Genomic DNA, 24365 nt, shown 5'->3' on the forward strand with positions numbered 1-24365 from the left:
TGTTTGTCCCCTATCCCCAACAGACCCCCTATACTCCAAACCCTACCCACATCCATCACCCTGTTCTGCTGTCTTTCCCTTTCTAACATTGTTAGAATTATATCTTCTTTTCTGCTTTTACTTTTCCTACTTCTTCAAATCATGTATATTTCCATTATTAAATCATTTCTAACTTTTTGTCCTGACTATATACTTTGAAGTATGGCTGCTGAATCTGAACATATTACTACTTTGACTGGTTTTGACTCCTCTACCCACTGAAGACTAATGATTATTACTGTCATTTCTGCTGCGTATACTGATGACCTGTCTATAATTCTTTTAGCAATGCTTGTATATTCTGACACCTACATCATCATTATTTTCACGTTTTGACCCATCTGTAAATATATTTAAGTAGTTATAATCATTTTCGGACAAATATTCTTGAGTCAATCTCTCAATATCAAAGTTTTTAGCTGACCAATCTCTTCTCTTTTCTAATATTAGTAGATTAACTTTTAGTTGTGGAAATAACCATGGTGGAATGTTACTGATGATAACTGCTGGACTGTGTTGAATAGTGTCTAGTTTATATTGTTTAACTTTATTGTTTATATCCCATCCAAAACCTCTACCTGAAAAAGTTGTATATTCCCAACAGTTCTGGAGAACCCTTGAAGCCATATTTCTGGTTCCTCTTCCCTGAAGTCTGATCCAATGTGTAAGTGATAACGTAGTTCTCCTTAACTGTAATGGAAGTTCACTGGATTCCACAACCAATGCGCCTGTGCCAATTTTTGTGCATATCGGTGAAAGGGGCCCCGGGTGGTACAGTTTATGGGCCCCTGAGGGGCCATTTTGCAATGCTCATTGTGGCCCCCTAGAAAATATTAAAATTTTTGCCACGACTGACATGTGCGCTGCGTTTCATGAGTTTTTGAGCATGGGAAAGCCTCCAAATATGCGATTCATTTGTTACTAATATAATTCCAATTACAATAGGGCCTTTGCACGATCAGTGCTCGGGCCCTAATAATTCCTTCCATTACAATAGGGCCTTCGCACGGTCAGTGCTCGGGCCCTAAATATTCAAGAGTATTTATATATGCACTAAAACATGTCTGGAGGGGATCTTTGAGTGGTTGAAAGGGCAGGTCACTTTTCAGCTTGCAGAATGATTGGTGTTTCCATCATGGTGAAGATAAAATAATAGTTTGTAGTGTAATTAAATTGGTTAAAGACCCACTTTAAAAAGGGTTTACTCATAAAAGGTTTAACACCCACTTGACACAGACAGATAAGATGAAGGGGAGACAAAAGTGGAAATCTGTATTTTATGGGTTAATTTGTATGTGAGTAAGAGTTAAGCAGACAGTGAAATAAAGTGGACACCTTCAGTGATCATTCTGTTTATTTTTGACCTGGGTTTTGTTTTCTCATCACTTGACATGCATTATCAAGGTTTTTAAACAGTTGGCCTGTACAGTGCCTGCACTGCAGTCCATTAGAATGATGGAGGACGTCAGAGTCATCAAAAGCATCCTGAAGGTCCTCTTTAACACAGACACTTATTTCAAGAAAATTCATGACTGAGAATTTAATTTGTGTGTGGGGAGCGATGAAATGCTGCAGCGCTATTACACTAGATGACAGGCATTCCTAATAATGCTATGTCCTTCCCTGTAGACATGGCTTCCATAAAAAATCCTCCATGTCCAGAAAAAACTGATGAAGATTTTTTGTTTATGCTAAATGAGAATGAAATAATAAAATGTGACAAATAACAATTAGCAAGCATAGATCAACCTTTCATACGTTACTATTGAGCGTCTTGGACTCGCTAGCATGCTAGCACTGCCACATCTTTCTAGTCAACACGACAGTTATGTGAATTCTTAGGAAACTGTGCATAGTTAAAGATGCAACAACTGATTTTTTGGTCAGTAGGGCCTACAAGCCTACATTTTATTGGGAGGATATTATGTCATATTCTCACCTTAAAAAGTTGGTACAGTTGCCTAGCACACCCAGCAGAGCAACATTATCATCCCATTGGACCAACCTGATTAATGTAAGTCCAATATTCACTCTCTTTTTACATCTGTTTTCATCTCCACCAACTCTTGAGGAAAACATTAGCTGCCTAATGCAGAGTTTAGATCCAGCGGCACTCAGGTTTCAGGTCATGGGTCTTGGGTCTTGGGTCTTGGGTTACTTAGCAACTGAGCAGGCCTGTAAAGACCTCTAGTGTCTGAGATGGTGTTGAATCTCTGTGGGTTGGTTACAAGGATGACGTAGAGGTTAGCAACATGCTGGTTCAACAAAAAACCAATGGAATTTTCCCACTGGATTTTGAATTATTGCAGAAACTAAGCTGTGGTGAAGCTTTATGAAAGTTATATCATAAAGCTTATGATAATCTTTACAAATAAATGCCATTTTTATATTTTTGTAGTGTAAATGCGTTCACCAGGAGTAAAATGCTAATGTTAGACTATATAAGAACTACACCACAGTTGCATAACTTCAATATCGCCACCACTAAACTTGTAATTTGTAATTGAATCTTGTAATTAAAGTCTACAAGTTGTAAAGTTTGAGTTAGAATAGTTTGCAAGAGTGCAAGTATAAACACAATGAGGTTGTAAAGGCGGACGAGAGAGTAGATAAGTCTCCGTGTTTTAATGTCACCAACAACATCTGTAGTCTCATTTAGCTACTTATTAGCAACCACCTTTTTTAAGACAAGTAAAAGCTAAAACAAAATCACAGGTGGGGTATTTACTGATGTATTTTATGTCGTAGAACAAAATGTGAAAATCTCCTAAGCCTATGTTAACCACAGACCATATTTCAGTCATCTAACCAAAAACCCATTTAAACAACCCATTGACTTTGTGGTGATGGAACCGAAATGCTAAAATGCCCGCTTAGTTCTGGGTTTTAGGACTTGTTCCCGCAGCGCTATATTACACATTGTGTACCACAGTCCCATCATCCAGGCTGACATTGGAGAACACAGACATTCAGTGAAAAGCCTCCATTGTTGTCTAAAATCTCACCAAGCCAGGTTGTTTATATAGAGATGGCAAGGTGTAAATCATTATGGGACAGTTTTGGTGTCCCATGCTCTCTCGCAATTTTCACGTACACATTTTCTTACCTACACAGCACATTGTAACATTTCCATACAGTATATGCGGAATTCAAACACAGCTTTCTCATATCGCCACTGCCTTTCTTAACACTCACTGCAAGCAATATCATTCCTCTGTCCTTCCAGCATACACCAGACTATAGATAGAGAAACAGTCAAGAACCAAGATGTAATCCTGTTTGAATTTAACATGAGGTAATTTTCCCACCAACATTCTTCTAGTGGTTGAGTATGGATAGCCATGCCATTTCATCAGTTGGGGCCAGGCTGACCTTCTCCTGGAGTGAAGAAAGGGAGGTGAAAGTAACTTGCTAAAAGAAGATGTTTGTTCTGACTGGTGTTAAATTTGGTAAATTAAAAAAATCATTTAGATGCAGATTTTTTTCTTAGTCATTATGTCACAGTACATCAAGTTTTAGAAGAAGCATAAAACAAACAATAAAACCATCTCCTTTCAGTCAGTCGTAGACAGCTGTCTGACCATAAAGGTGTGACATGTGAAGTGGAGCCTGATGTCCTCTGTAGTCAGTCATTCCTTTAGAATCTGATTGGTGCTTCTTTATGAATTTCCATCTTGGAGTATGGCACAAAAGACTGCAACTTCCAGTCCTGTGTAAATATCTAAATTTCTGACAGCCACAGTGGACCTACACCAGGGGCCTGTCTGGTTTTCTGATATCATGAAGTTGGTTCACTTTAGGCTGAGGTAGACCACCATGGTAACCAGGTAATTCATTGTTGGAGAGGTTTAGACGGGATTTTTTATATCCTTAGATTTCTGTTGATTAGAAAAATAGCTCTTTTTTTCTTGTATTTACAGGAAGATATTCTGGATAGACACTGAACATTATATAAGAAGGAAAACCGAGCAAAGGATCCAAAAATATTTCTTTATGTTGAAGACTTCATTTTTCTTTGTACAATTTGTTTTAAAGGACCAATGTGTAAGATTAAGTGGCATCTAGCAGTGAAGTTGCAGATTGCAACTAACTGAACACCAGTTGTGTCTGTATTTGACAACCTGGGAATGAGAAGTGTGTAGGAGAAACTATGGTGGCCATGAAACTCACAAAAATTTTTTTTCTAAAACTATGTTAAAAAAAGAAGGCAATGAAAACATATTTTTTGTTAAAAATGGTATATGCACATAGTTTAATCAATTAGTTAGTTTAATATATATGTATGTGTATAATGACATATAATGAGTTCATAGAATCAGATTAAACATTCTATTTAGTGTCAGTGATGTGATTGAATAAAACATTAGCATTACCATCATCCTCTCATACTCAAAGCACAACAGTTCAGTCAGATTATTAGACATTCCTTTTTCTTCTCTTTTTCAAACCTTTATTCACACAGATCTCTCTGCTTTGCCAGCAGAAACAGTCTAACTAGAGAATTTGTCATTATTAATAGTTTGATAACAGAAGAATACTGGTCATTTTACTGGCCACTGTAATTAGAGCCTGACTGATATGGGATTTTTGAGACTGAAATAGATTTTAGAGGGAAACATTCCCTGATTACTGATCACTGCGATAATAATTTTTTTTAGCTGGAATGAAAATAGACCTTTTCTATGTGGATGGTGTCCAAATATGACTCAGCAAAGGTACTCAGGCTGATTTCTTGAACAAATAACCTTAAATTCCCCCTCCAGTCAGAAATCAGTGTTTCTTCTTGTTCATACAGTGTGCTGTTAAATGATGTCTGTGCAGAGTTTGACACTAGAAGGATGTTTTCACATTCAACTTCTGAAAGTGGAAAGTTTCTGTGCTCATTGGAAATCAGATTTGAAGGGGCGGGGCCTACCAGCATGATTTGTGACATCACAAATTGTCCTGTCAGTCCTGGTCCAGTATGCAACTTGTACAGTGTGATGTAGAAACCTGAAGCCACCAGTGCACATCCACTGAGAATGGACTTTACAGTGAAGTAGGAGACATATTGTGTCCAGCAGGTAAAATTTTGAAATAATTTGCATATTCAGAGATTCTGGAATTTTTAATGAGGCAGGGAGTAGATGCCTTTTTAAGGATTTTAATGCAGAAATCATACAGACACACATTATTGTTCCAAGTAGACTATTTGTATATGTGTCTTAATATAGCAGTTGGGATTTTGTTTTAATAATGCTATCATAGTAATCCCAACAATTTATACTGGTCCCACTTTTAATATTTAAACTATATTTCTTACTATATTTCTAATATTTCTAATTAAATTTCAGTTGTGATTTATCTATATATTGTTTACCTTGCTGAATATTACTTTCTGCCACCACAGCACCCACTTCATGCTATTTCATATTATATATTATGCTGGAGTATTTCTAATATCTGTTTATGTTGCCTCTAATTAAGAAGCCTGGCTTTTTCATGTGAACCTGCTCATAAAAAAAAACAGGGTGAGCCGTGCGATAACCAGCTTCATGATAACCAGAATCATCAATGTCTGGCTAAGTCAGGCAGCAAATCCAAAGTGAGCCAGAGTAGGTTGAATTTGCTGGGCAATACAGACCCCAGAGTTTCATTGTGGGTATCTGGAACTGGACAGGATGTTGATCAGAACTGATCCATGTGGCAAATGATGGGAGATTAAGACTCCTTCCCTTAAAATCCGTTCTCTGTGATGATTAACATGTCCCCTCACGTTTAAACCAATAGTTACAAAAATCAGCTGTGGCTGTCCCACACTTACTGTACTGCCTTCAACAGCCTGCACAGTCTCAGATTAAATAAAACATATCCAGACATTAACAACAGATAAAAAACACACTAGAGCATGTGGGACATGCTCATTAACTGGAAGTTTACATGACTTTCCCCATTTTGTATGGGGAAAACACAATGAGCTTTGTCTCAGTTCTTGAACTCTTGTACAGCAATGATGATGGAAGGTTTTTGGTATGAAAGTAGTTCTGATAAATGTTGACCCAAATGTTCACGTACAGGACAGTGTGTGCAGCTCAGTATGAACCTTAGTCCAGGTAAAATTGTCTTTGAGTGTAGGGCATTGGGATGGCAATCTACTCACCACTGATGTTTTGGTGTCACAGTATTGAAAAGTCTCAGTGCTATGCTTGATTTAATAAACCAGACTGTGAACTCTGCCAGTAATGTAAACCTTCGCCAATAAGAGTAAATGAGCCTTGTAGAAGTGAATCACTCTACAGGGATGAGTATTTCTGTTAAATCAGTGTGTTACCCTTACTTTCTTCAGATTAGATGTGACAGTTTTTGCCGTATGCGCTGCCTCACATACAAACCCTGTGTTCTGCAGTGGATCCTCTCCCCACTTCAGCAGTGGATCTCATAGGCGATCTGAGAGTCCATAAACAGGCCTGTGTGATTAAGAAACATCCCTTCAGCCTCTGATGTGATCACAGGCTCAGCCTCCCCTCCCTCCCCCGCCATTCTCCTCATGGTCCGTATGTCGCCCTCCTGCTGCTGCTGCTGCTGCTGCTGTTTGTTGGGGGCCAGAGTGGGACTCATGGTCTGGCCCGGCCCTGAGGAGAGGGTGTGGCTGGAGGTGTCAGATGGAGCGGGGCAACCCAGGTTAGTGGTGGAGACGGCTGTGGGTGGAGCAGGGGGCAGCACAGGCTTGGCCCGGTTGAGTACATACATCTCATGGCCGCGCTCGTCACGGTACTCCTCCAGCTGGGCAAAGGTGGTGGGGCCATCAGAGTAGTCATTCACATACAGGATGCTCTCCTCCTGCAGGTTCAAATTCAAGTTCATCACTATTGGGGTACAGCAATATCCAATATAACAGAAAAATTAGAGGTTTTAAAGCTGCAGTAGGTAACTTTTATAAATATCTTTTTGTCATACTTATAATACAATATTTCCACATTCTTGTGTTACAGACACATTTATTTTACCTGCACTGTATGTTGTTGTCAATATGTTATTCTATATCGATTTTGATGTCTTTGTTTAGTTTTCTTATCCTTGCTTTAGCTGTGTGCATATCGTCCTGTACACTTGATTTGACTTAGTAAGAACAATGGGAGCTACAGGAAACCAGAATCATCCTTGTCTAATTTTCTTTTTACATGCTCCCTTTTGGGCACATTATTCAGGAGTTTGGCTCTGGCTTCATGATATCAACTTTGAAGATTTGTATCCATCCAAACTTTGAAAGTTTGGCAAAAAATTACCTCATTGTGGATGTTGTGAGTTTGTACTGGAATAGCCAGTAGATGTTATGAAAGGGTCCATATTACTTTCAAAGGTTTCTTATTTTACTCTTGTACATCATAGCTATGACATCAATTCTAAAGCAAAGGTTCAGAGTTTTTTCAGACAGAGGATGAAGTGAGGAGTAGCATGAAGGGCCACAATAAGATGTATAATAATGTTGTTTTTGAAGAGTAAATCATGCAAAGCTACTCTAGTAAAGTCTCAGACAAAGAATACAGAAATAAAAATTAGCATAATAGGTCCCTTTTCAAAATCTTTGAACTCTTCCTACACACACACACACACACACACACACACACACACACACACACACACACCTTCTCAGCTCCATCAGCTTCCTTGTCTCGTTGGTGATGACGGCTGTAGATCATGGCGACCAGCAGCAGAGCAGTCAGAGCCAGCAGAGAGATGCCCACAGCGATGGCAGTCTGGGTAGCAGCTCCCAGAGCGCTGAAGGCCATGCTGCCCAGAGCGTACAGGGGCTCCCGGCTCACATCTGAGCCCAAAGCAGGACCGTGGTTCCTTAGGCGGGGCCAGGCGGGGGAGTATGGCGAAGACACCTGGGACCACGAGGCCCAGATGGAGGAGGAAGAGGAGGAGGAGGAGGAAGTGGATGAGTTGATGGCAAGCTGAAAGGTCACCCTGGCCACGCCTCCTGCGTTCCAGGCTTCACATTCATAGAAACCTGCGTGAGCCACAGTCACATTACTGAGGAACAGCATTCCACTGCCGGTGTCGGGGTCAAATCGCTCGCCTTCAGTCTTCTGCAGACTGACTCTGCCTTCCTCTGAGGGTTCCTCTGCTCTGCCCACTGCACCTCCTCCAGCACCCAGCTCCTGAACCAGGCCTCTGGGAGAAAGCACCACTTTTCCCTGGGAAGCCTTCCTCCAGGTCACCTGCAAAGATATTTACTGTTTAATGATCAATGGTCTTCTTAAGGTTATCATCACATAAATAATCAAATAAGATTAGGTGGCAATTAGTAACTGTGTATGGTCAGCGGTAGTAACTATAATGTGAATTCCTGGATGTGCAGTTTTCTGTAATGATCCCAGTAATATTTCTTCTTGATCTTTTTTGAAAATTTTGAAATGCAGTTGCAAGAACAAAACTTTCCACTCATATCTTAAAGGAACAGTGTGTAGTATTCATTGGCATCTAGCGGTGGAGTTGCTGACTGCAAATAACTGAACACCACTTACATCTGTATTTGACAACTTGAAAACTTGACATTAAGTGATCATCATCAACTGAACACATTTGAAGGCTACTGTTTTGTAACAGTTCCTGTATATAATACACTATATGGTATACAGTGTACATATCACTATCAAAATCCATGTGGTTCCTAACCATGACAAGCCATTGCAGCCATTTGCAGTGAAATTTCACAGTGGCAGCTGCAGTGTGTGCTCCGCACTCTCAGCTGCTCTCCAAGGTCTCTCTTCCTCCAGTTCACTCCACAGAAAATGAGGTGAAAACTGCTTTTGAGTACAATCCAATTGTATGAATGTGGAGGAAGAGAGGCAGATTTGTCCTTGATGGCATAAAGACAAGTCTACTTGCATTCAGAATGTTTTATTATAAAACTTTCAAGCTGTATGACTGTACTTATGTACAGATACAGGAGCAGAAGGGGACAAGCTGCAAGGAATTCATTGACCTGGTCACCACTGATAATATAGAGTATGGAACAGCCAGGGGATTTCAGGCTGCATTGTGGCTTATAGGTAATTAAGAGCCAGTGAAGGAAGGCAAGGATTGGGGTGTTTTTTCCTACTATTAGCCCCAAGTGGGTAGTGGCATTTTGGAACGGAAGACAAGACTTAAATAAAGGCAACTAAATACAGTAAATACAGTGAATGAGTAACCTTCAGGTGATGTCATGTAAGTCATCCCTACCTGTGGCCGAGGATAACCGGAGGCATGGCAGGACACCCTGAGGCTCTCTCCTAGGCGCACAGCTAGCCTCCTGGGCTCCAGCTGCACCAGCGGAGGGATACACACCAGGCTATTGAGCGGGACCTCCACAAGGCTTAGGTGGGAGAGGCGCGGCGGCTCGGTGCAGACCAGCCGACGTTCTGCAGAGCTGAGTAGGCGCTGGCCCTCCTCGTCAATCCAGCTCCTCAGCCAGTGGAGAGCACAGTCACAGCGCCACGGATTGTCTGCAGCAGAGAAGAGGACAGGGGGTTAGGTTGGAACCCCTTGATGCTGAACCAGTCCAGGTCCTAGCCATTGGTGGTGGTAGGAAGACATTTCAGTGTACTGAAAGATGATGTTTTGTGATAAATAAATAAAATATATAAGGAATGTATATGTATTTATGTACAGGAGGGTTATGAATGGCTAATAATAAAGATAACCACAGAAAGAGACAGAAATGCATTTACCTCCTCAGACCCAGCAATTCATATTTGTCCTCTGTGGGGAACATGACACTGAGGCCTTTATTTCAAACACCATGCATGCAGTTTAATTGAGGCCTGATGTGCTGTGAAGAGGACATCCTGGACTTTCTAAGTGAGTGAACACACAGGGTGGTGTGGCCTACATGTGGCACAAGAGACAACCAGGCCTCTGGGTGACTTGCAAAGTAGAGATTGCAGTACTTAAGTAAGTAGTAAATAAAATAAAAATATTAAAACCTTTTTTGTTCTGGGTCTCAGGAGGATACAGAATAACTTCAGAAAGAATGTAAATTGATGGATTCAATATTATCAGTCTGCCTGCCGGGTTCAATCCTTCTGAACAGTGCTTTAATTAAACCCTTAAATCGGTTGTAAATTGTTGTTACTGTAATAGTAGATTCAGTTTCTTTGTTTCAGCCACTGCAGATGCCCAACCTCCCCCTTCCTAACACAAGATGCCAGGTCCTTTTGTGTTTTGTAGATTGTGATGTCTGGACTTGGCTTTGCACCTGAATGCAAGATCCTTCAGGACACCTCATATGTTAAACACACCAGCAGGGGGTCGGCCCCGATGCCTGCAGTGGGCAGAGGGGTGTGAAAGCACTTCCTGGAGGGCAAGACCCCTACAGCAGACAAAGGGGTGTGAAAGAGGTGGTCCTCAGGTATAAATGTTTAGATCTCCCCATGTTCGGGGTCTTTCTTCATCTTTGACCGCTCGCGTGTTGATTGACCTTTTCTTTGCAAAGAAAATAAAATCTTGTCGGCCAGCAGAAGTTCTCTATTTCATTCTTCACCAGCAGCAGAGAAATTTCCACAACATTACCATGTATACAATAGTGTTTTAGAAAAGCAAAAAACAAACATGATTTCAAATGTCTCCAGCCAAGTTTTCGCAAAACCATCCCGAATGTTTTTACATGTATGTCAGTATGTCAACATTCCAGTCTCACCTGTGATGCGCAGCACCTGCAGGCTGACTAGAGGTCGCAGGGACACCGGGCCAATGGTGTGAAGATTATTTCTGCTCAGGTCCAGGAGAGCCAGGGAAGACAAACCAACTAGAGCCTGTTCTGCTAACATCTCTATACTGTTGTGCTGCAAATGGAGTTCCTGCAGACGCTGCAGAGACATGGAGGAAATAATACATATCATCAATGGAGCCTCATGTAGGAATGAAGGCAACTGCAGAGAATGTATGTTGCATAGCTTGGATTGAGTTTACTGCTAAAATTTGTAACAGTGAAATGTAATCGACTTCACACATATGCTTTAATATGTCTTACCTGTAAGCCACGAAAGGTGTAGTCCAGCAGGCGTGTGATGTCATTTCCTGCTAGGTAAAGAATGCGAAGATGTTCTAGTCCCTGAAACATGTCAGCTGTCACCAGGTGGATCCGGTTCCCATTCAGAGCCAGCTCCAACAACTGACCCTGGTTCTGGAAAGAGCCAGGTTCCACTGCTGAAATGGTGTTGTTCTGGAGGAGGAGGAGCATGTTAAGACGACCAAACTTCAGGAACTGCAGATTCTACTACTGATGCTGCTAATGCACTACATTGAAAACCATTTGATTCCATCTTGGTTAGAATTTATTTCTCACCCACAGAGAAATACAGAAGGGGACTCATCGACACTCGTCTCTTTGTCATTTTAAAAATCTAAACATGTAGATATCAATGATTTTTATTTCTACTTAAGGGGAACGCCACTGACTTTACACATCAAAGTCTGTTTTGTATATGTGAAAAAGTTGTATAAAGCCTTTTGTGTCATATTGATCGCATATTGGTTTACTGATATTTTTTATACAACTGTATGTCTTTATTATGTATGTTTAGCATTTGAACAATCATACTTAATGGGCTTTTTTTCAACAAACAAATTCAGTGTTTTCTTCTCATTGTTCTATTAGCTCTTTGGATGTTTGAACTTTCATTTATTTTTAAACATAATATATTTTTGGGGCTTTTTGCCTTTGTTAGATAGGAGAGCTGAAGAAAGACAGGAAAGGGGGGAGAGAGAGGGGATGACACACAGCAAAGGGCCACAGGTCAGATTCGAACCCATGGCCGCTGCAGTTTAAACTTTTGTAATGTAGGACGAAGCTGTTTATCAGAGAGTGAAGGCTCTGTGAATATAGCTTGTGTTCAGGTCTTCAAAGCTATAATTTAATTAATAATCCATTATTCACAGAAATTAATGAAATACTGTTATATAGGGCTATTGTGTATATTTTTCAAGTTTCCTTACGCCCCTTAAAATCAAGAAGGCCTTGCGACCCCCTGTGAAGCTTTGGCAACACCTAGTGGGGGTTCAAACAAGGAATACTGAAAGACATCTGAAAAACATATTATTAGTATATGGATTAGTTTATACAATAAAAGCTTAAACTTGTGGGTACACAGAGTGGGTTGCCTGGACTAAGCGTTAACGGAGTGGTATAATGTAAATTGTCTGAGTGTCTGTTAATCTGTGTATACAACTAAGCATATGTTCTTTTGTTTTTTTGTTATTCTTTGTATTATTTCAGTGGTGGTTCTTGTTTAGACCTTTATATTAGGATAAACTATTTATATGTTTTTTGAATATTCTCAAAATGATAGCATTTTTAGGAAAAATGGTGAACCGGCAACATGGGTAGCCAAGGCTCATTGATGCACGTGTGGAGTGAAGGCTGGCCCATGTGGTTGGATCCAACAGATGAGATACTGTAGCTCAAACTCCTGAAAAAGTTAATGCTGGTTCTGATAGAAAGGTGTCAGAACACACAGTACATCACAGTTAGTTGGTATGGGGCTGCAGTGTAAATGTTATTACCCTCTAGCAGTAGGTGATGCTGGGGCATCATGCATGTGAAATAGCAAACACGCTGCATTCTTATACTGTACCTGCTGTGTGAAAGCCTTTGTCGCGTCAGAAAGACTTCCTCTCTCACATTTAAACATTTCTGGAGCAGTAATTACATACACGTACACGTAATCACTGTATTGTATCACTACAGTGAAGCTTAGCTTGGCTTGCTCCCTGTTGGGGTTTGGCTGTAGGTCTGATATTGGATTTTGCACAGGCTTTTTACACTGGATGCCCTTCCTGACACAACCCTCCTAATTTATTTGGGCTTGGTAAGGGCAATTAGGAATGCACTGGTTTGTGCATCTTCTGTCTGGTGAGCAAATCAGGGTTCAGTATATTCTGCAAAAGGACACTTGAACATGTTGATAGGAGGAGGTGGGTTGAACCACAAAACCTGCAATCAGTGCACAACCCTCTCTGCCACAAAATATGCAATACATACAATATATAAATGCATACATGGTATAATGTGATGTAGACAAAAAAACTCTGTAGGTCCAAACTTTGCATTGAGGCATCAGTAACTAAATAACAAATCCCTGGTTCCAATTCAAAACCAGTTCTTTATGCCCAGCCATTTGTTACCTGCAGGTACAAGTAGTGCAGGTGCCTCAGCAGAGTTAGGTCCTGTCGACGGATCTGACCAATCACATTGTCCTGGAGGAAGATGGTCTGGATGGACAGAAAACAAGATGGAAAAAAATTAAGGGGAGAGTTTAGTTTGAGAAAAGCCCCAAAGCAGTTATGCCTTACTGTATAGGGTGAGAAGCACTCACTCTATAAAGTATATGACTACATACTATATCTACTGTATATATAACAATTCTACAGTTGTACTTCTATGTAGACAACCCTCTATAGAGTATAGTTTCAGAAGAAAAATGGCATGGAAGTGCAGTAGTGGGCAAGTAACCGTCCTTACACCATTCATCACCATTCATCACCTCCCTCAGGGCCAATCACACCAGCAGGAATCAGCCCTAGGCCTGCAGTGGCACTGCCAAACTGACACCTTGTCCTGACACTACCCTACACATTTCTTGTGTTTATTTGTATTCTTGTGTATTATGTGAAATTTACACTGGATCACAGTTGTGCAGAAAGAATGAGGTTGTGGCATTGGAATTGAAGACATATGTGTGGTTCTGGTCAATAACCTGCAGTGGGAAGCTGCACCTTCCTCACACAGTAAATGTGTCAAAGAATCATGGAGAATGTATATCATTGTTGTTTCAATCAAAATTGGTGTAACAGTACAATGAACCTACCTGTGTGGATTGAGGAACGTGTTTGGGGATGTCCCTCAGGCCGGTGGAGCCACACTCTACAGTAAGGCTGTAGCAGCGACAGCTCACAGGACAGGAAGGAGACGCTCGACTGGGAGTGTGGAGGGATAGGAGGAGCACGGAGAGAAGAAGTACCAGCAACACAGCCATCACACCAACAGAAAGGACTGAGGATGAGGAGAGCACAGTGAACAGACAGGTGAGTCATGATCAAAAATAACACAAGCAATCCCTAGAATAGACTGTGCATGTAATCCTGGTAGCAACTGTCAATGTAGCAGCTCCTACAAAAACATAGCATGAAAACAACTTATTGTACCAGTATTTTAAATACTTGATCACACTCTAAGAATAATCACCAGAACAAGAGTTGTGTTTGTTTGAACTCACAGGCACACGTTGGCAACAGCAAACTGGCTTAAGCCATACAACTACAACTCAGTGCAGCACATAATATTTATAGCAAGAGTATCTCAAAGACCAACATCCCAACACATCATAGCTAGCACTGCTGACTTGATGAAGTTTAGCACTAACATGGCTACACATGCCTTCAAGCCCTATTTCTCACTTGATTTATTAGCTCAGTAAACAGTTTTCTAATGTGTTTATGGTCTCACTCTCTAGTTTAAGTCTTCTTCCATACAGCATGATGTTCATTTAGTAAATTATGGTCCCATTTAAAGTAAATCTTTTGAGAAATATATTCTTGTGTACTGTTCATCTGTAATTCGAGAGTGTGTGTGACCAGGTGAGCCACCATTGTTTCCTGCTACGGACGGCTCCAAATTAAACAGCTCAACTTGCACTACGTCACTGCAGCTGACTCCAAAATAACAACATGTCGGCAGCCATATTGCCATAACCCAAGGCTTCAAAATGGTACTCCAACATGATTCACATTTGGGTAAAACATTAAGGCAGCATTTTAACCATCAACCATATCATCAATACATATAACTATTTCCCATTAATAATAATAATAATTTCCCAAAATACAGTTCTGACAGAGCTTAAGATTTGTCAGTTTTTTGGCTCACACAGTCGAGGTGCAGAAAATACCTCAGACTGTGAACGAATGAATCCTATCAAGCCAGAAAGGAAGTGTGTTGTAACAGCAGCTCCACAGGGGATTATGTCTTTGTAGAGGAATACACTCATTATAACAATCCGGGCACCAATAACACCACTACATTCGTATCAGTCGGTGAATCACTGTCACCATGGGAACCATCCTTGATATGAGGCATTGACTTGCATATAAGGATCCATCATCAAGGCTTTTTCATTGTCTGTCACAGAGCTGGAAGCCTGCACAGCATCACTCACTGAAGGATTGTATTGCTGTTTGAGAAACATTTTAGCAACACTCCCGATTACAGCCTGCAACGTACAGCCCAATTCTTTATCATTTACAGTGTAATTCTTATGTACTACCAGCATACCATTGTACCAGTACAGACAGTTCTCAAGGTGTGCTGGGGAACAATGGCGTGACAATGTTTGAAGAATATACACTGTTGGCACTTTTAACTACTCTGTACCTATTCTCTTATTACAGGGTACAGTGAGACCTACAGAGTAACATCTGACATTTAGGAAGAATTAACAAAATTACACTTTAAGTATTTTTAACTACTGGGTGATAAATGTAAGCTGTAATGATGTAACAAAATATAGAAATATCATATAATATGTGATATTTATATATATATATATCAAAACCACACCAATTTTTATGTATTAACCCCCAAAAGCAGCATTGTAAACGTAATCTCAGGGCTATGATCTTGGATGTTACAGAGACTGTGATAAATACTCTGTAATTTATTATCAAAATAGTTGGCAAATCCTTTCTAGAGACAGTACGATACCTGATACAGATTCCGATACCTAACCTTTGCATATCAGCCAATATTTTTTTTTAACCCATTTAGGGGCGAATTAATTACAAGCTTGGCGCACAATCACATGTACTCGCTGATATCCAATGTCCCATTTTTGGCATTATTAAAGAAATTTACAATACTGGTATCGGTATCAGAACAACTCTACTTATTTTCTTTTGATCAACTAATCAATTTATCAACTTTGCAGCTCTAAATTCTCTAACACAAATTAGGAACTAAGTAGTTAGCCTATGGTCATTTTGTTATCATCTTTGCTGCTTCAATGTAGGTAGATGGTCATTTTGAAATAAATGACAGCAGATTTATAAAATCACCCAAACTTTTAGCTTTGTTGCTCAGGAATGATCATACTTTCAGATATTTCTAATATTGGCCATGAGTCCAGCAGTAAATCATACAGCCTACAAAAATAACATAAGGGCAGTTGAGCAAATGGAATATGAAATACAGTACAATCAAACATTTCAGCACTAGGGCTTAATTACAGCAACCGCAGAGGAAAGGTCTAAAGTGAAAAACATATTATATGAAGCGAGTTCATTTGCAAAAACAGATAAAAGCCACCAATTTCACGGATGTTCCCCGAGAGCATAAACCAAAAAAACATAATTAAGGAAAATAAATCAAAACAGAGACAGTTCTTGCAAATTCAGGAATATGATATATGTAGTCTTTAATCCACAAGACAGTATCAAAAATGTATATCTAGAATACAGCTTCAAGCATGAGCAACAATTGGCATGAAGAACTAAGAATTAACTACTTTCTTTTTTATTATGACTTTATTTGTCCTTCTTTTGATCATTTATCTTAATCTTTAATACACAGTGACCACTTTATTACCTGTACAGTCTAATGTGACCCTAGTGTTCTGCCATTAAGTCTACTTTTATGATGTCTATAATGTTCACTTTAATAAACTGTATCGGTAGTGGTGGTGTTTTACTGGACTGCATTATGAGTGCTGAGCACTGTTTCAAATATTCAGTCCCCCTCATTATGTAAATCGGTAGGACAAAAAAAATACAAACACCTCATTACAACACCACTTATATCTATGACCTCAATCACAAACATCTAATTTAATTGGAACCAATATTACGGTCACCCAATATTATTATTATTATTATTATTATTATTATTATTATATTATCTATCACAGACATATTGGTAACTTATCAGCATCAACGTATGTTATCCAATATGGGCCGATGTGAAAACAGTTTTGTTCCAGTAATGCAGAACCAATTACTTGTGTTAAAATTGTCACTGCAAAATGTAACCAGCAGAGTACGCTGTAATTTACAATACTGTGGCAAGCAGCACAGCATTAAAGAGAAGGAGCAGCTCTAAACAACGTCAACTAGAATTGGTTGACAATATTAAGGCTGTGCATACAATCTAGTTATATGATATGTATCACGATAGGAGTTATGATTCAATATACTGAGAAATCCCATATTAGTCAGGCTTTAAGTGAAATATACAAAAACAGAATATTAGAAGCTTCACAAAGGTAGAATGTTTGGCTGAGATTGTAGGCTACCTGATAAAATTGCCCAGTGTACACTGTATAATAAATCTGTACTTTTTAAATACATTGTTATAATAATACCATTACAAAAATAGCCTGAGAATTTACACGTAAAATAACTTGAAAAAAACTAACTGTCCATAATCATAACATTAACTTACTACTTATTTAAAGAAAATACTGACACAGAGTGTGGGGACTGACTCTGCAGACACTTCCTGCTCTGTGTACACTGTTTGGTGCTGTAGCTCTGTCAGTGAACGCTAAATATAAATTTGTTTTACTCGTTACAGCGGTTATTTTCCAGCTTAACGATTAAACGTAGACTAGTTCTACCTAAAACACTCGGAGATACTCCTTATTTTAGCGACCTTACGCTATTTTCAAAGTTTTTCATACACTCTAGTTTCATTAGCATTAGCAGTTAGCTATGGCTTCTCCCTCTCCCTCTCCTCTGTCCTGCTCAGTGTGTCAGATGTTCAGTTATTCCTCTGCCTCCTTTAAAGATAATGGTACCTGTATTAAGTGTAGTTTATTTACTGCGCTGGAGGCGAGGCTTAGTGAGTTAGAGGAACGGCACCGCACCACAGAGATATCTTTAGCCGCTATAGTTAGCCAGCCCCCAGTAGCCGGTGCGGTCCGACCGAAGGTAGCTTCTGTTAGCTCTGTAGATCCCCCGGTAGTTCCCGAGCAGCCGGGAAGACAGAGAGGCTGGGTGACTGAGCGAAGGAAGGCTAGAACGGCGAAGCCCACAGTTCACCACCAACCCATTCACGTTTCTAATACATTTTCCCCACTCAGCGATACACCCGCTGAGGAACCAACTCTGGTTATTGGCAGCTCCATAGTCAGAAACGTGAAGTTAGTGAAGCCAGCGGCCATAGTTAAATGTATCCCTGGGGCCAGAGCGGGCGACATTGAATCAAATTTAAAACTGCTGGCTAAAGATAAACGTAAATATGGTAAGATTGTTATCCACGTCGGCGGTAATGACACCCGTTTACGCCAATCGGAGGTCACTAAGATTAATGTGGAGTCGGTGTGTAATTATGCTAAGACAATGTCGGACTCCGTAGTTTTCTCTGGACCCCTCCCCAATGTGACCAGTGATGACATGTATAGCCGCATGTCGTCATTCCACCGCTGGCTGTCGAGGTGGTGTCCAGCAAACGATGTGGGCTTCATTGATAACTGGATGCCTTTTGGGGAAAACCTGGTCTGATTAGGAGAGACGGCATCCATCCCACATTTGGATGGAGCGGCTCTCTTATCTAGAAATATGGCGAAGTTTATTTCTAAAACCTGACAGTCCAGAGTTGGGACCAGGAAGCAGAGCTGCTGTCTTACACACTTCTCTGCGCTTTCTTTAGAACAGTCACCCACCCAAAACCCCTTAGAGACTGTGTCTGTCCCCCGACCACCTAAATTATTTAAAGAAATAAAAACAAGAGGAGTTAAACATAAAAACCTAATAAAAATGAAAACTAACTCCTCAGTAGCACAAAATAAGAGAATGAAATGTGGGCTGTTAAATATCAGGTCTCTGTCCTCTAAAGCTGTTTTAGTGAATGAATTAATATCAGATTATGATATTGATTTACTTTGTCTTACTGAGACCTGGTTGTCCCACGAGGAGTATGTTAGCCTAAATGAATCCACCCCCCCCAGTCATATTAATACTCACATTCCTCGAGGCACTGCTGAGGAGGTGGAGTAGCAGCCATATATGATTCAACCCTTTTATTTGATCCTAAACCTAAACTAAATTATAATTCATTTGAAAGCCTTGTTCTTAGCCTTTCTCACCCAAACTGGAAAACACTGCAGCCAGTTCTATTTGTTATAGTGTACCGCGCTCCTGGACCGTACTCTGATTTTATATCTGAATTTTCAGAGTTTCTATCAAGTTTAGTCCTTAAATCAGATAAAGTAATTATTGTAGGTGATTTTAATATTCATGTGGATGTTGACAATGACAGCCTTAGTAACGCATTTATATCATTAATAGACTCAATTGGCTTCTGTCAGAGTGTAAATAAACCAACTCATTGTTTTAATCACAACCACCAAACCCGCCAGTTAAAGCAAATAGCTAGGAAACCTGAAAGGAAATGGCACGCTTCCAAATTATCAGAATATCGCTCAAATTGGCAAGATAATCTTAAAATTTATAGAAAGGCCCTCCGTAATGCCAGAGGAGCCTATTACTCAGCACTAATAGAAGAAAATAAGAATAACCCTAGGTTCCTCTTCAGCACTGTAGCCAGGCTGACAGAGAGTCACAGCTCTATTGAGCCACATATCCCCATAAACTTAAGTAGCAACAACTTCATGAGCTTCTTCTATAATAAAATTATTACTATTAGAGAGAAAATTAATCACCAACTGCCATCAACAGTTATCAGTGGCTCTCCAAGTTCAGGGACTTCTGCTAATGTAAACTTAGATATATATTTACACTGTTTTTCTGCTATTGATCTTCATCAGTTAACTTCAATCATTTCTTCATCAAAGCCATCAACCTGTCTATTAGACCCGATCCCAACTAGGCTGCTTAAAGAAGTTGTTCCCTTAATTGGCACTTCTTTACTGGATATGATTAATCTTTCTTTATTATCAGGGTATGTACCACAGTCCTTTAAAGTAGCTGTAATTAAACCCCTTCTTAAAAAGCCCACTCTTGACCCAGGGGTTTTAGCCAACTATAGACCAATCTCTAACCTCCCCTTCCTCTCTAAGATTCTGGAGAAAGTAGTCGCCAAAGAGTTGTGTGAATTTCTACATAACAATAGTTTATTTGAGGATTTTCAGTCAGGATTTAGAGTTCATCATAGCACAGAGACAGCTCTGGTTAAAGTTAATAATGACCTTCTGATTGCTTCTGACAATGGACTTGTCTCTGTACTTGTATTATTAGATCTTAGTGCTGCATTTGACACCATTGACCATAATATTCTTTTACAGAGACTTGAGCATCAAATTGGCATTAAAGGAACCGCACTAAGCTGGTTTAAGTCATATTTATCTGATCGTTCGCAGTTTGTACATCTTAACGATGAATCTTCAATAAATACTACAGTTAGTCATGGAGTTCCACAAGGTTCCGTACTTGGACCAATACTATTTATATATGCTCCCTTTAGGCAACATTATTAGGAATCACTCCATTAACTTTCACTGTTATGCAGATGATATGCAGTTATATCTATCGATCAAGCCTGATGAAATTAATCAATTATCTATCTGTCAGGAATCTTGGAGTTATCTTTGATCAGGATTTGTCTTTTACCTCCCACATGAAGCAGACCTCCAGGACTGCCTTCTTTCATTTACTTAATATTATAAAAATTAGACACATACTATCACAGACAGATGCAGAAAAACTAATCCATGCATTTGTTACTTCAAGGCTGGATTACTGCAACTCTTTATTATCAGGTTGCCCCAATAAGTCCATTAAAACGCTCCAATTAATTCCGAACGCTGCAGCACGAGTACTGACAGGAACTAGAAAAAGAGATCACATCTCTCCTGTACTAGCTTCTCTGCACTGGCTCCCTGTAAAATGTAGAATATAATTTAAAATCCTCCTCCTCACCTATAAAGCTCTTCATGGTCAGGCCCCTTCATATCTTAAAGAGCTCATAGTACCCTATTACCCCTCTAGAACACTGCGTTCTCTAAATGCTGGGCTACTTGTGGTTCCTATAGTCTCTAAAAGTAGAACAGGAGCCAGAGCCTTCAGTTACCAAGCTCCTCTCCTGTGGAACCAGCTTCCAGTTGTGGTTCGGGAGGCAGACACCCTCACCACATTCAAGAGTAGGCTTAAGACATTCCTCTTTGATAAAGCTTATAGGTAGGGCTGGATCAGGTGAGTCCTGAACCATCCCTTAGTTATGCTGCTATAGGCCTAGACTATCGGGGGATTTCCCATGGTGCACTGAGCTCCTCTCTTCTTCTCTCTTTCTGCACTCATTCATGTTCCATTAATGCATGTTACTAACTTCACTTCTTCCCCGGAGTTCTTGTGCTTTCTCGTCTCGCAGGTTCTTATCGATCCTGGTGGAGCCTCCTGCCATGGTCCTGCTAGATTGCTATTACCAATACTGTTGTTGCTGTGCACCTGTCTGTCTGTCTGTCTCTCTCTCTGTCTCTCTCTCTGTCTCTGTCTCTGTCTCTGTCTCTCTCTCTCTCTCTCTCCTCTGGTCGAGGCAGACGACCACCCACCTAGAGCCGAATGATCTGTCCTAGGTTTCTGCCTTTTAACAGGCAGTTTTTCCTTGCCCTTGTCGCCAAGTGCTTGCTCATGGTGGTACTGTTGGGTCTCTGTAAATAATGTTTTAAAGAGTTCGGTCTAGACCTACTCTATTTGAAAAGTGTCCTGAGATAACTTCTGTTATGAATTGGCGCTATACAAATAAAATTGAATTGAATTGAATTACTGTTTCACATAAAAAGACATAGAAATAAATGTACCAATTTATAATTGTTTTCGCAGATATTTACTGTTTATTTAATACATTTATTTAATTCATGTTTAAAACTGTTGATACATTTCTAAAATTATGTAAAATTAGTGACAACATTAAAGAAGAAAGTAATGGTTCGGTAATTTTACATGGATTTGTTTGTTAATTGACAGACATCTTGTATAATTATGGAAGTTTTATATGGGGTGCCGTTTGTAAAAAACTGAATTTTTGAGGGTCACTTTTTTGCACATTTACAACAATATTTGTCAACTTAGAGATATTTTATATAGTTAAATCCAAATATTAAATGTTATACCTAAATGTTAAATCTAAATGCTAAATCTAAATCTAAATGTTAAATCCAAATCTAAATGTTAAATCTAAATCTAAATCTAAATCCTAAATCTAAAAATAAATGTCAAATCTAAATCTAAATCTAAATGTTAAATCTAAATCTAAATGTTAAATCTAAATCCTAAAATGTTAAGTCTAAATGTTAAATCTCAATATAAATCTAAATGTTAAATCTAAATGTGAAATCTAAATCTAAATGTTAACTATAAATCTAAATGTTAAATCTAAGTGTTTCGGGTGAAACTAAATATTTAACTAATATGCAAATTCAAAATGCCGGTAACCGGAAGTACCAAGATAGAAGCTCGAGGAGGTCAGTGTGTGTTTATAGTGTCGAATAACGAATTAAAACCATCTCATCCGGGGAAATGGACTTTTGGACATGGATTATTGTGATAATAACTACCTAAAATAATAAACACGTTTGGAGAAACTGTATTTTAAGAGTACTTCGAGTTATTAGTGTCACTTTTAGAGTGCGGGACTGATGACCCTGAGGCGGTTGCTGTCGCTGTTGAAAATGTTTGTTTTCACAACAAAAACGTTAAATACATTTTTATTTTATCAATGTATAAGCACTTTCAAAACAGTACAGTTTTTATCTGTGAAATGGTTACTGTCATTTCACAGATGGGGACTTTTATTGCAGTTCTATAACTTCAGAAAGGAAGTATGTTGTAATGGCAGCAAATTCAGATTAAAATAAGAAAAATTAAATAATAACAGCACTCTTCTGAAAATGTAAGCCTCATTATTTGTATTATAGTAATGTTCGCCTGTATTTATAGGTAATTTCATTGTTTTTACATGTGTAAATATCTTTAAACATTAAAAAAAAAAAAAAATTAGAAAAGATTTAAAGAAAAGCTAAAAACTGTAGCCTATATCAATTATAGAAACCTACTGTATTTTTGCGAGTCGGTTATTTTCTGTTATTTTTCAATATTTTTGGCGCCCCAACTGCCAGAATATGATCTAATTTCAGCATTTAATGAATTGCATGCAGATGTTTTTATAGGCTACTGTTTCTGCATTCCTTCACAGCCCCTTCCAGTCTCGGTGGTTCGGGCCCGATACAATAAAGCCATGTGCCGTTGAGGGATCACTGGAGCGGTCCAATATCCAGCTGCTGTAGGCCACGACACCTTAACGGACTGAGCCCACCACAACACAATAACAGTAAACAACATCTGATCCCAGCACTGTAACCTACATACATTAGTATTTACCTGAGTTCAGTGTGGAAAATTCTACAGCACAACAACTTCCCAGATGTGTGTGTACAAACAGATGAGGAATAAAGCCAACGACGTCTTATTGTTGTTCATACCTCGCTGAGGAAGGATGGAGGAGACAGTGATGTCGCTGCACGACGCCCTCTAATCCCCTCTGCTCTGATTCTAACGATCGGGGTTTGTTTTCGCTGGACGGTGAGGCTCAGGGCATCCAGAGGCAGAACAGCAGCTGGTTGTTGTTTCCACAGTGCGCAGAGCACCGCGGGCCCGTCGCATCCTTCGAACAGAGGAACCGCTGCAAAAAGACAGGGAGCGTCAAACAGCGGTAGATCCCGCAGCACCGACTGTAAACCGCTGGTAGACCGCGGAGTCTGTGTTAAATCCCAGCATCCAGCTGTTCTCTCACCCCTTTATTCCAGCGCATACCCTCAACCTAACAGCCCACGCTGATGTTCCTGAGGACCACGGAGTCAATTAGCTGTGTTTTGCCGGCAGTAACAACAGAACACTTCCGCCCCGAGTCATTCACAATAAAAGTATTAACACAAAATTATAAATGGGTATTACATTTAGGTTTGGTCTATGTGTTGCAGTTAGTGTCAAAACACTGCTCTCAAACTATAAACCAAAGCTTCTTCTTCTCATTTTGTCTTGATATTTACTTTTTTCCCCCTTTTGTTTTGTTTTCTATATTTCTGTTGTTCTTTTTTGTCATTCTTGTTTCACCTTTGTATGTTTTGGTTTTTGTCAAATTCGGTTTAATTGTATGCTGATATTTTTGTCAAATGTTTTGTGTAACTGTGTGTATGGTACTTTTGTCAAGGACCCCATTGAAAACAAGATGGTACATCTCAAGGGCTTATTCCTAATATAGAATGTCCAACAAAAAACACCTAGAATACAGATAAACAAATATAATGATTAGATTATTTTCTGTATTTTTGATCATGCTGTGCACCCTTTTCGTT

General features: G+C 39.5%; 1 protein-coding gene across 4 annotated transcripts; it reads right to left on the reverse strand.

The window, feature by feature from the left end:
- Positions 1-1375: 1375 nt before the first annotated feature.
- Positions 1376-24358, reverse strand: LOC127350807 (leucine-rich repeat-containing protein 24-like). Of its 4 annotated transcripts, none has more exons than XM_051377812.1 (8): positions 23493-24358; positions 13875-14059; positions 13192-13278; positions 11039-11230; positions 10706-10874; positions 9250-9512; positions 7665-8243; positions 1376-6858 (listed from the first exon to the last, which is right to left on the reverse strand). In XM_051377812.1, exons 2-8 carry the CDS (start codon positions 14040-14042, stop codon positions 6442-6444), a joined length of 1875 nt encoding a protein of 624 aa, XP_051233772.1. In that variant the 5' UTR covers positions 14043-14059; positions 23493-24358; the 3' UTR covers positions 1376-6441. The 4 variants fall into 4 exon arrangements, with proteins under 4 accessions (XP_051233772.1, XP_051233773.1, XP_051233776.1 ...); XM_051377813.1 differs by having other exon boundaries at positions 23392-24358; XM_051377816.1 differs by lacking the exon at positions 23493-24358 and adding an exon at positions 17877-18528.
- Positions 24359-24365: the final 7 nt, after the last annotated feature.

This window comes from Dicentrarchus labrax, unplaced genomic scaffold (genome assembly GCF_905237075.1).
Source record: "Dicentrarchus labrax unplaced genomic scaffold, dlabrax2021, whole genome shotgun sequence".
Taxonomy (NCBI): domain Eukaryota; kingdom Metazoa; phylum Chordata; class Actinopteri; family Moronidae; genus Dicentrarchus; species Dicentrarchus labrax.